Consider the following 12,713-nt stretch of genomic DNA (forward strand, 5'->3'; position numbering starts at 1 on the left):
CAGTATTTTTATCGTTAATTTTTATAAAATTTGGGTTATCTATATGTTTTTTTTCTTTTACGTGTTGTGTGTGTTTCTGTCTGGCTGTCCATCTCGATCGAGACGTTGCTCCCGAGACGATTACTCTACTTACGTTTCTTGCGAACTTTTTTTTTCATCTCAAATACGTTTCTGTTACCCCTTTCAGTAACTACTAATAAATCCTACATATTCGTCTGCTCTTTTCTCCTTCTCTTTGTATATATACTGTAAATAAAATAGTAAAAATAAAATCACAAAAAACATATTAGAGATATCCTTTTTTCTCAATTTGATTTGCTTATAATCTTCACCTAAGCTGGAGTTTATATCTCAGTTTTCGTCCGCGGTTTCTTACTGGAGCTTTGCTTTCTATTTTGTTTTGTCAAAACATAATTTGGTACATGTTCATTTGTAGCTTGAGTTGTTCTCTAGGAAGCTTCATGGGTAAATCATTAGTTTTGGATACACTTCTCCTACTTTATCGTTCTCTCTTTCGTTTTCTAAATATACATACACTACTACATAAATACTAGACTTGCAACGTAAAAGCACATAGCACATAATCCGTGTAGAAGGTTAATACGTAAACAGGAGCAGGCAAAATTAGCGCAAACATTAGAGAAAAATTTTTTCGAAATTAAAATTATTTCGCTTTTGCGTACTTGCTACGCAAATCAACGTTAAAACTAGAGAGCAAATCCTTAAAAGATATTCGCTATTGAAGCAGTCAAGCCGAGTACCGATAAAAATTAAAATGAACTCATTTTTCTATCATAAAAAGGAGCGAAAGTAGCACTTTACAGCACATGTAGCACATGGTTGCGAGAACTAAGGAAAGTGTGTCTGTGATGTAGATTTGCTAACAAAATTCCCGAATTTGGTTTTCATGAGAAAATTTCAGCACTACCTAATACTTCTGGTTATCAGTAAGACTTGCGTCACCCATTACGGTGGCTCGATGAATTCCACTCTTCTCCAACGCTTGGAAAGTAGTTTATTTTCCTGTCGTTTTAGCACATTTATACACACACATACATACGCGCGCACACACGCACACCCAGAAGCGCTTAAAATAATCACATTCCAATGGTTGAGAAAGGATAATAAGTGTGCACTATTCGTTCCGTAGTTTGTAAGTTCTATACAACAGGTGTCGAATCTAGATCACAAATAAATAAACAAGTCCTATCTCGTTGGGTGAGGTTTTTGACCTCCCTCGCTCATTTGTGTTCCGTTGGGGATGTCCTGTTCACAGGATATAAAAGAAAACTGGCGCAGAATGAAGACATCAGCATGCACATACATTATAGGGGTGGAGGTGTATAGTTTGTTCCGGAAGTGGAGTTTGTGTTTGGTCATTTCCACATGTTGTTAAACTGAGTGAGAACAAGACTTTTTAAGGTACTGAAAATCATAAATGTATGAACTTTTCGTAGTTTCAAACAAATGTTGTACTTGAAACTTGTCAGGAGGAGAAATTTAGCGATATCGACAGTATCTAGGATATTCTTTCGTTACAACAAAAGTTCCGTTGAGTATTCAGAAATGAGACGAGTACTGTGACTGAAGCTGGATTTAGAATGTCAAGTCCAATAACGAAAATGATGTGACCGCTAATTGTGCGCATCAGTGCGACGGGAAGCACAACGTGACATCCTGATTTCACCCAAAGTGAGTTAACAGTGCATTGTCCACTTAGAATCCGTATGTGTTGCATATTTTGTAGTGACACACTCAGTTATTCTGTATCCGACGGATTTCCATTTCGTTCGTAATCGTTATTTCGTTCGAGCTATAATTTCGCATTCCCTATTTCGAACGTTTTGCCCATTTAATATTCAAAGAGAAACGGATCGAACGCCACCCAGTCTGTTTCCTATGGTTCACTAACACTTCTTCCCAACATTGAAACACTGACTGCAATGTTAGGCCTTGCACAGACAGCAATATACCATAGTGCTCCAACCAGTTTTCTGTATTTAGCGGACTTGCATCATCAACCTTCGCGAGTTACAGGGACTGACTGAATTCTTGAGCCACCATCCGCCCCTTATGCCCCAGATGCGTTCCGTTTCAGTTTAAACATCCATAGACATTAAAAAGGTACTTCGTTCCGTTCACAGCATGCGATTCGATTTCAGTCTCCATTGTACTATCCACTCGGCACGCTGCTTAGCAGTAACTGCTTCCTTGAAGTTACTTGGTTCATTCAGTTTATTCTACGCATGATCACCGACCACCAGCACCTCTTCAATCAACCATTTCAGTGAAACTGCTTTGTTCGATTTCGTTGGAATCCCGCAATCTCATTCAGAGGAACATCAGCAAATGATGTTCCCGTCTTCAGCCGGATTCTCGTATAATGTGGTGTTCAAGTTTGAATCCGCTTCTTCCTCTGAATTCAGCGTCAGAGCTTAATTAATCCCAGTATCCATACCCTCGGAGATCGAGCTTGGATCTTTGGCAAGTCGACCACAGTGATACCCTCCTATCGGATTTGTCAGAAGTTTCCTTCTTGAGCGAATCTGATTTCTCTCTAGGAATTTAACATCCCTGCTGATCACAATCCAGTCATTTTTCGTATCCAGGAAACGGTATCCTTTTCGCCCTTCCGCGTAACTAACGAAGATCATCTATGCTGCCTCCTTGTCCAGCTTTCGTCACATCTTCTTGGGCACGTGGATATAAGCTTCCGATACAAAGAAGAGCATAAGATGACTTCTTCCCATATCGAAGTGCTTATGGCGTCTTCTCGATAGTTGACGTTGGCAAACGATTCTGGAAATAATTTGCAGCTTGCTGATCACGAAATCCGTCGTTAACTCGTTTCCCAGCCAGTTTTCAATCACATTTATCAAGCTGCCTTGCTTGCAATGGCGGAAGACTCGACAAAATGAGCGCCATAAAAACTCTATCCTTCAGACCCTCTCCAATCACATCCAAACGATTTTCCAGATCCGTTATCTCATTCGGGTGCGCAAGAAGACCACCTCTTCCGATAGCCCGATAGCACAGCTTTCATAAGATGTGAACCGTCTATGACAAAGACGTTGACTCGTGAATCTGCTTTAACGAGTTCCACATTTCTTTCGCTGTCTGCTTTCGGATAACATAACAGCTTTTTTGCCAATTGGGGTTCGTCAATTGATGCCATCCCAATAGCCACTACAGTATCGTGAAAATAACATGGACTACATCGACTAACGGGTGTTCAATAAAAATGAGAATAGCTTTAATACCTTTTTGTAAAAAACAGTAACGAACGTAAATGTTTTTCTCACCGAGAGAATTGTTCTCTGGGCTCCCTAGAAACGGGTTGCTCGTTTCGTTTCGCTCGGGTGCTGTCAGTTCAATTAAAGATGATGTCGAAACAACAAGTACTTCGCGAGCGCGTTGTACTGTTCTTCGAAGTGCGTGAAAGTCAAGGAAAAAAGATCACCTTCGGGACGAGAATGTGCCGGTGAGCACTGTTTACCGGATCATGGTATTTCGGAACGTTGAGCGGAAGACCCGTGGCCGTCCGGCAAAAATCATGACGAAAAAGAAGAAGGAATATCTGAAAAAGCTGTTCGACAACAAGAACGGTACGAGTTTGCGAGACGCCGGCTGAAAATTTCGCTGCTCCCATTCCTACATCCACAGAACCCTCGAGCAGGTAGGGCATCGTCTGTCGGAAGAAGACTAGGTCCTCAGAGTACATAGAAATTTCAGTACCGGTGGATGACGGAGAATTTTCGCGGAACGTCGTTCGTGCTGAACGAAGATAGTTATTTTCCGCTGTCAAAGTCCCACAATCCCGGCAATGACTGGTACTCTACGAGCGACAAGGAATCCACACCCCCGGGAGAAGTACAAATACAAGCATAAGTTTGAGAAGAAAGTTATGCTGTATATTGCAATCTCCGACAAAGGGATTTCAAAGCCTTGGTTTAACAAGCCGAGCGGACTTGCCATCAACCGGAAGGTGTACCAGGAGGAGTGCCTGGAGAAGATCCTGGTTCCGTTCTCAGATGAGCATCATTTTGATGGGAAGTACGTCTTCTGGCCAGACAAGGCGTCTTCTCATTACGCCAAAAAGACGTTGGCGTACCTCGAGGAAAAACAGAAACCGTACGTACCCAAGAAACGGAAGCCGACCAACTTGCCTCAGTGCCGTCCGATCGGCTCCCTCAGTGCCCTGGTGTACAAGAATAATTGGCGGGCCACGGACACCAAGCAGTTGATAACGAGGACCCGGAATTGCTTCCGGAAGATGGATGTAAGTGCCGTCCAGCGCTCTCAAGAGAGTATCTCCACCAAGTTGCGCCGTACGGCTGAGCACGTCCCTTTTGCCAACATTCACTGGCTTTTTGAAGAACAACGGTTATGTTTAAAAAAGACTGTATTGCTTGAAATAATTTAATTTTTTTCACTATTTCACTGAAGAAATTCTCTTTTTTCAATGAACACCCGTTAGAACCTCCACCCAACTGTGGAACGCAATCTTAAGATTTGCAAACGACTCGGACACTGCACAGATGACCAAAGTTTATGACAAACTTTCTAAAATGTTTATACCACAGGTACATCCTTGTGATGACGTGTATCACAAGGAAAATGCACAGCCATATCAGAAATGAATAGAAATCATTTGCCATTTTTTTCTGAAAGTGCAATATAATCACCCGATTCTGTATTTCGATCGAATCGAAATAGGAAATGGAAAATTCGAACTCGATCGAAATAACACTCTTGAGCAGAATATGAATCCGTCGGAACACAGAATTGGGGTAAATATTTGAGCATTTCCGAGACTAGGAATTATGCACAATTATGCACAAAGACGTGAGCCTTCACTTAAACCTACAAAAAATTTCTAAGTTGCAGTATCCTTTGTGATTGACGAGTGTAATTCATGTACTTAACCAGGAAATTTTATCCGTGTACCTGGAAGTCATAGAGAACCTAGAACCTAATCGGCTCTATTATATAAACCGAATCGAGAATTCGATACAGTCACTATCACTATGGCACCGACCAAAATTTCGTATTTTGTAAATCGAAATAATCTCTTACCAAGCTCAAATTTCATGTGTTGCAATTGTATATATTTAAGTGTTCCTGAAATGTTCCCCGAAGGGAAGCAAACCATAGCAAAATAATTATCTGAAGATATGCAATAAGCACACAAAACAACTCGAAAAACTCTGACAGTTGCATCGATAGCTTTCACTCGGTCGATGCTGTCGAATTGCTCGGTATCTATAATAGTAAAAAAGAGCTAACGAGCAAAATTATTATCGACTTGATTTCTATAATAGGGCCCACTATAATCGAACGAAGCAGGTAATGTATATTTTCTAAGTCGATCAAGCCTCCATCTCCATCAGATTCATGAAGCACGCAATGGAAAACTTGTAGTCACCTCGATCCTGCATTTCGATCGCCTTGACAAATTCCATTATGTATTCCGTTTGATCCTACTCGGATGTCACATTTATTTTTACTTTCGTTCTTGCTTTCAATTTTTTTTGTATTCCTACCGAAAAGAATTCGAATAAACTTGAATTTCAGAACCCGACACGATATGACTTTTATTTAGGTTTGTTTTGCTTATTTTGACATTTGTACTCCTGTTAATTTTTTTTCGAACAGTTTAAAAAAAGTTGATCGAATAAACAGAATACAAAATTGTCACCCCTATTCTGTATTCCGATCGATTCGAAATATTTCGAATGGCTTGATAAAATTCCATTCTGGATTTCGTTCGAGTTGTTTTTGCATTTCATTTGATACGTTTTTCTTCGAACATTAAATGGGCAAAACGTTCGAAATAGGGTATTCGAAATCATAACTCGAACGAAATGGAAATCCGTCGGAATGGATGTTGCGCACGAATTGGACGTAGAAACTGACAACTCCCGAAAAGGATCGGGTTTCGAAAACATTGGTAGCTGCCGGAATGAAAGTGATGGCTTGGAGCTTTCTTGGATCGGGGTGAATGCCCTTGCGATCGATGATGTGTCCAAAGTGTCTGATTTCGGTTTGGAAGTAGTGACATTTTCCAGATTGACGTGAAATCATAGCGTCCGAAAACCGCCGGATGGTTTGCTTGAAGTTGCGAAGTTATTTCTTCAATGCACGGCCACAACTTGGCTGCAGAGAGTATCGAATGAAGCCGACCACAGGTTGAACATTTCGATGCAGTCAATTCCTGAGCACATTGCGATCCGGTGATGTCGAGACGAAACCATGCAGTTAAGGGTTATCTTCTTCTTGTTTTTCCTTTCCTTTGTTTATGAAGACATTAAATCTTACGATCCATTCGTCTCCGAGGGTGACCTCACAATGGCAATCGCCGATAAGGACAAGTAGCCCACCGAACGCGTTGGATGTTTCGACCGATGATGGTTTCATCTTTGGACGTCCAAGTTGCTTTCATGTTGTCTTGGAAACCATCGTTATATCGCTTGCGGAATCCAGTTGTAGCGAAATAGTGACATCATAAGTAGACGGACTAAATTCATTTCACGTTTTCCGTCACACACGCTAAAGAAAGACAAACAGCTGTGTGTGGTTTTGTTCTTCTCCTTATGCGCGTTGTTCGTGCTAAGTATGTTTTCGTTTGTTTACGATAAAAACCGCGGAATAGAGTTTTCTCCGTGAGCGCGCCTTTCGGATATTTGGACAGGCTACACGAAGAACTGTTTGCCGAAAATGGAAGTTTTTGTAAAAAAAAGTACCATAAGGATGAAGATATTGGGCCTGATCACGAACGTCACTTCACGGTGAAAACGAAATAAATTGTACGCAATTAATATGCACTTCATATCGTTTTCACCGCGCAGTGTCGTTCGTGATCAGGCCCATTGTGTTCTGATCGGACGTAGCATCCTCCAAACGTACACCACGCGCGGCCGGTCGAGTCGTATTGGGCCGTATTGATGTGCCAAAAAAGGAGATCATAAAGTGGTCCAGATCATGATGGCGAGAGATCCGAGGGTTTCGATGAAAATTAAAGATGAAGGATCACTATCTGTCTAATTGTTTTACACCTCAAACGCATATTGCATGGACTTGTGAAAAAGCAACAAAGAATTTAATAAAAAAAACTTTTTATACTAAACGTGTTTTCATTTAGTCCCGCTACGTATGACTTACCCGTTAGAATGGGAGGCGATCTGGCGTAGTGGTAACATCCATGCCTCTCACGCTAAAGGTCACGAGTTCAATTCTCACTCCCGACATTCTTCCAAAAATGGAAGTAAAAGTGACGAACCAGCCAAAATGAGTTGAAAGTCACTATAATACAGATAAAAAAAAAAAAAAAAACCCGTTAGTAAGCCACAGTAGCCTTATTTGTGACCGGTGCGGTGCGGCTACCAGCAGGGAGTACAAAGGGAGGATCTACATAACGTTTTCGGTGATCGTTACTGATTGTCTGGCTTCTTCTCCGAAATGTTCTATCATCTATCATCCGACTTGAGATTGATGAGCCGCTAGAACTCGTGGATCAGAATTTAAATGGTCGTCGGCGCTTCTGACGTTTCACTTTCGATACGGGAAAGAAGACTTGTTCGAACGTCCGCGTAGCGTGGGGCTTTGAGACCTTAGACGAAAATCAAGCACTTGAAATGGTCGATCTTCAGTTCGTTAAACCCCAATTGTTCAAGTGCCCTGCTGACCTTGCCTCCGTAGGTTCACCAGCTGCAAGCATTGATAATGCTTGTGGAACACGGAAACCTGCCTCTCGAAGATCTTTTCAAGCTCTTCATGGTGTTAGGAAACGTGACATCAATTGACGGTTTCGACAGTAGTTTATGTAGTTGACATAGCGGCTGTGTGGGTTATTCGCAGAAACGCTGCTCGAAATTCCTGGTTTATCGCCATCCTCCCTTGGGTTCAATTCTGGAGCCCTTGAAAATCCCAGAATGATCATCGTCGCCCATAAAGTGTCTTCCAATACTTTGGGAGTAAAAAACTTAAAGTATTGAGACGCTAAAATAGATCCTTTATTCTACTTTCACGGTTACAATCAGTGGTTTCTGTGATTGCATAAAATGGAACAGATTTAAAGATTCATTCGTCCAAAAAACTCGGCGGGTGAAAGATTTAAGGGACGAGAATTTTAATTACGATTCATTTTTGCCATTAAAGTGCTCAAAAAAAGTTTTGTTTTTCGATAAAGTATATTTACACCTAAATGGGTCTGTTAAAAATCAGAATCTAAAACCTATCTTTTAACCAGTAGCTTCTGGCTGCCAGGCAAGATAGGGATTTTTTAAACTTCAAAAGTCAAAATATAACTGCTAATGTAGGTTCATTCAGACTATTTGAAAAAAAATGTTTGATGGTAGTACAATTCGAATGTTGTTCATTTTTGCTTTGCTTGCGTTGCTTTGGGCAACCCTGTCTTTAGATTTCCATTCGTAAAGTTCTATATTGATGCAATAAAATACCTTGATACCTCTCATTCATGTATAACTGCTGTCAAGTGCATGTGGAACACCACGCTTATCCATCCAAATACCACCAGGAACCAGGCACAAACCCCGGAACATAATTTAAAGAAACGATTTTCATGCATTCGTCTTGTCTCTTGTATGTTCAGCGAGAGATCGGATTTGCTGACCCATAATAATATGTACATACTAAATGTATGTGTATACGTTTCTCGACTCTTCTTTGTCAACGGTTATCAATCAGTTTTTTTTGTTCTTTTATCACGACATATTACACGACTAAAACGCTCAATTAGTTCGCTCATTTTTTCTGTGTCTGTGTTTCTTTTTGGTTATTCTCTGTTTTTTTTTTATCAATAGGTTTCAATGACCCCGATACAATGAAGATATTAGTTTAGTTACATGCTTCTTCTCTATGTACGATGTTTATGTATAAAGTCTGCTTGCTGCTGCTGCTGCTTACTTAAGGTAGTAATTTGAGTTACGATAGCTTTACCCCCTCCTCTTCGTGTATAAATGGCTGTGTTTAGTATTACGCGTTATCTCTTCCGCTATCTATGCTTCACAAATCGTATGGTCTTACTCTTAACAATTACTAAACGCTTTATGCTCATTAATGCATGGTATGTATCGTTTTGTGGAAAAATTAAACTTGGAAACATCGAAACCAATAGACATCAATCAGACTTACCGAACGTTTACACTTGTGTTCTATGCCGATGTGTTATTTTTGTTTATTGTGTTCATCATCAACAGTTGGATAATTGTGAAATGTTTATTTCACCGGAATACGATTCATTTTACCATGAATGAAATGCGTATGTTGAGAGTGTTGATATATTTCCTGTGTTCGTAACGATTCTAGTTTATCGAAAGAAGGTTCGGTAATTCGCGCAATATGCTTTTTTGATTCGTTTACTGTTATTGGTCTCAACTGAAGTATGCCTATATTCCATAACAAAAAATCAAGATTTTCGGTTTCATATTTCGGCGTGTTTCTAACGTAATTAAAATTTCATCGGCTAGTAGTTATTGTGTTGTGTATTATTCATTGCTGTAGGTTTATTCAATGAGTATGAGATTTTGTTATTATTTTTTTCCAGTACTAGTCGGTAATTGTTTTTCTAGTATAGTTGTATATTTTTTATCAATTGCGTCGAATCATTAAATTCATATATCCTTCAATATATACCCATTTTACAGATATAACAGTAAATCGTCTGACAGCACGTTTTTTTTTTCAATGCACCAGAAATAGAATTACCTCCAAAACACAGTAAATCTTCCCCGGGGCGCACATACCATCCGTCTGCGAGTCTAGAACCTAAAATCGGGATGCTGTATCCGTACGCATTATACAGCGTAGCGGAAAAAGCGTCACTTGATGTTTTAAAAACTTTCTAATCTCTACTCCAGGAAAAAAAAATCCAAACTCCGTTATTTCGATAGTAGCTCCCCTCTCTCCGAATTAGACAATTTCACTATCCAGCCTTCCTGTTCTCCAACGTCTTCTCCACATCACCGCTCAATCGAAAAATCAACATTTTTACCTCCTATTGAATTCGGATTTGATAGCTTCTATGATCTCCTGTTTTGCTTTCGCAATTTCGTTTCGCATTTCCCGTAAGATTTCCTCCTTGAAATTTTCCAGCTCAAGTGAGCTAGGCAGAGAGAAACTGTCGCCATTGATTTGCTACCGAAACAGAAACAAACATTAATTGAGCACTGCGCAATCGAATCCACGAGAATTCACCTTGAGTATCGTCTCCTCACTGGCACTACCGAATCGTTTCCGCGACGGTTTCGGTGACTCGGAACCACTCAGACTGGTGTTGTTGCTGTTGGCGTTGTTCTGACTGCTGCCACCCAATTTGTGCGGTAGTGTACTGGACTTTTCCCACGCTCGTTGGCGTGTCGACGATTGAGACTGAGCGTCCTCGTTGGGGTCCGGCTGTTAAAACGAATGGAAGCATTTCTTAGGCGCCAGTGCTCCTTTCAACTATACGGATTCAACATACCTCCTTCTTTTCCACCTGTGCTCGCCGTCGAGCTAATGTCTTCGCCATCTCGTCCATCATCGAGGCCATTCCGGAGGAAGATCGCCCTGTGAGTAATGGGTAACGGAAAATTTGTTATAGCAGAGGAAACGACACGAGTGAAGAATCGAAATATAATCTAGGAAATTGAAAGTAACTAAGTAACTCAGCTGCAGTTATGTACTGATTATCCATAGCTGCTGTCACCTCGATATCTAACACTGCACAGAGAGTCGAACAATGCTGCATGTATCATCTCGTATATGGGTACAATAAAGAACCAATTATCCGCGAACGCGAATTCCACTAAAAATAAAATCTCAACCAGCTTGATGCAAGATAACAACGAAAAAGTACAATAGGCCTTATAATGCAATTCTATAGGCCTTCCCAGAATTTTCCGGTGAGTGGCATGCTCTTGCTGATTTGTATTGGTTATGCCGTTAACATCATCGTATCATTGGTGTTTACAACATGCTGAAACACCGCATTTTCTGTATTTTATTGCGTTATCCGTGGTACCCTTCCACATGCTTCCCCGGATAATCCGGACTCTACTGCAAATTAATCATTTGCCTTCAGAAACAGACATTTCTTCTTTCCCAGTCTGATTTTACTATTGCGATACACATTCGATTAGAGACTCAATGTCCGATTGAGCTAATATTTTGCATTGGGTATTTGATCGTGTAAATCAAAATTTCGCACGAAGTTCCAAATGAAAAATCGAGATGAACATTACCATTGGCATCCTAAACCAGTGTCTTAAGCCGGATTTAGACGTTGTAAGTTACTCGGTTGCGAGTAAACGTCAATCGATCCAAAGAATTACGAACGCACGAAATTTGACATTTGATTTGTATGTATGGAACTACTCTGATTGCGGCTGTGGTTACTATTGTGAAGTTTTGGACCGATTAAGAACCGCGATTAAGAACAAAAGGCATAAACCTGGACGAAAGGAGTGTTCCTCATCCACGATAATGCGCGGCCCCATTCTGCTCGCGTAACTCAAGAGCAATTGAAAAACTTCAAATGGACTGTGTTCGAGCATCCTCCTTACTCCGCAGACCTCGCCCCTAGCGACTATCACTTGTTCCCGGTGATGAAAAGGATGCTCGAACACAGTCCGTTTGAAAAATTTCAAATGGACTGTGTTCGAGCATCCTCCTTGCTCCCCAGACCTCGTCCCTAGCGAATGTCACTTATTCCCGGTGATGAAACAGGCGATCGGCAGTCAACGATTCGATAACACTGAAGAAATTCATGACGCAGTTACATCGTACTTCAAAAAGTTGGACGCTACGCACTTAGCGTTCGGAATAGAAAAACTCGTGCCACGCTATGAAAATGCCTCGAACGTTACGGATATTATGTAGAAAATAGAAAATAAAACTTAGATTACGAAAATCACCTTGTTTTTTGTCCTAACTTTATTTTTCCGCGATTTCTAAGGCACTGGAACTTTTTTTTTTGAACGACCGTCGTACTACCAACGTAAAGACAGTTCTACAGGGATTTACAACACTGCCTGTTGTACGGAGAACATTCTGTTATTCCATACAAGTTTCGAGCCCGTGTTCTCCGTTAACTCCACAAAGGACATTTCGTCGTGGAATGTGGACGACTTATACTATCTGATCGATGATTTTCGATGTTCGATTTCATCCCTGATGGAGTGAAAGCTGTCAGCTGTCCTCTATGTGGAAGACATACTTCTGCTAAATACATTCGCAAGATACCAGGAAACGCTTGCAAGGGTGTACCAATGTGGGCAGAAAAAATGCACAAATTACGTAACGCGAGAAAAGGGAAAGGGTAATCGAGATTGCGTTACCTAATGTGACGTAGGGGAATGGCTCCTCTTCCCCGGGAGCTAACAGGTTTAATACTTCCTCAAGATTATGGGGGATTTCACTTGGATCAAGAACTCAAAAAAGCGAACGATGGATATCTAGTCAAAACAGAATATATTGAGTCCGCAAACACCACAGGTGAAGCGAAATTAGTACGATATTAAGGGGAGACCCCTGTCTGGAAGGTCAAAAAATTATGAATTTTCGTGATTTTTTTTCGGATGTTAGGAATAAAGTGAAATGTTCGTGTATTTTGGTTATTGTTTAAGGAATATTTGAAGGTGTATTTTCCATTTTTTGGGTGCACGAATAATGATTATTACGCTGTTGACAGCTGAATGCGTAGATGCTGTCTGAAA

At 40.7% G+C, this 12,713-nt stretch overlaps 1 protein-coding gene across 1 annotated transcript in view; it reads right to left on the reverse strand.

The window, feature by feature from the left end:
* The window catches only part of LOC129764271 (protein enabled), an 80,770-nt gene continuing 68,057 nt past the window's right edge, over window positions 1-12,713 (reverse strand). Inside the window, exons 8-10 of the mRNA XM_055763190.1 lie at window positions 10,481-10,566; window positions 10,216-10,413; window positions 1-10,155 (exon numbers count right to left, since the gene is read on the reverse strand). Coding sequence (XP_055619165.1) covers window positions 10,009-10,155; window positions 10,216-10,413; window positions 10,481-10,566 — 431 coding nt within the window. The 3' untranslated portion in view covers window positions 1-10,008. The remainder of the gene's footprint in view (window positions 10,156-10,215; window positions 10,414-10,480; window positions 10,567-12,713) is intronic.

This window comes from Toxorhynchites rutilus, chromosome 2, assembly GCF_029784135.1.
Source record: "Toxorhynchites rutilus septentrionalis strain SRP chromosome 2, ASM2978413v1, whole genome shotgun sequence".
In the NCBI taxonomy this organism is placed as follows: domain Eukaryota; kingdom Metazoa; phylum Arthropoda; class Insecta; order Diptera; family Culicidae; genus Toxorhynchites; species Toxorhynchites rutilus.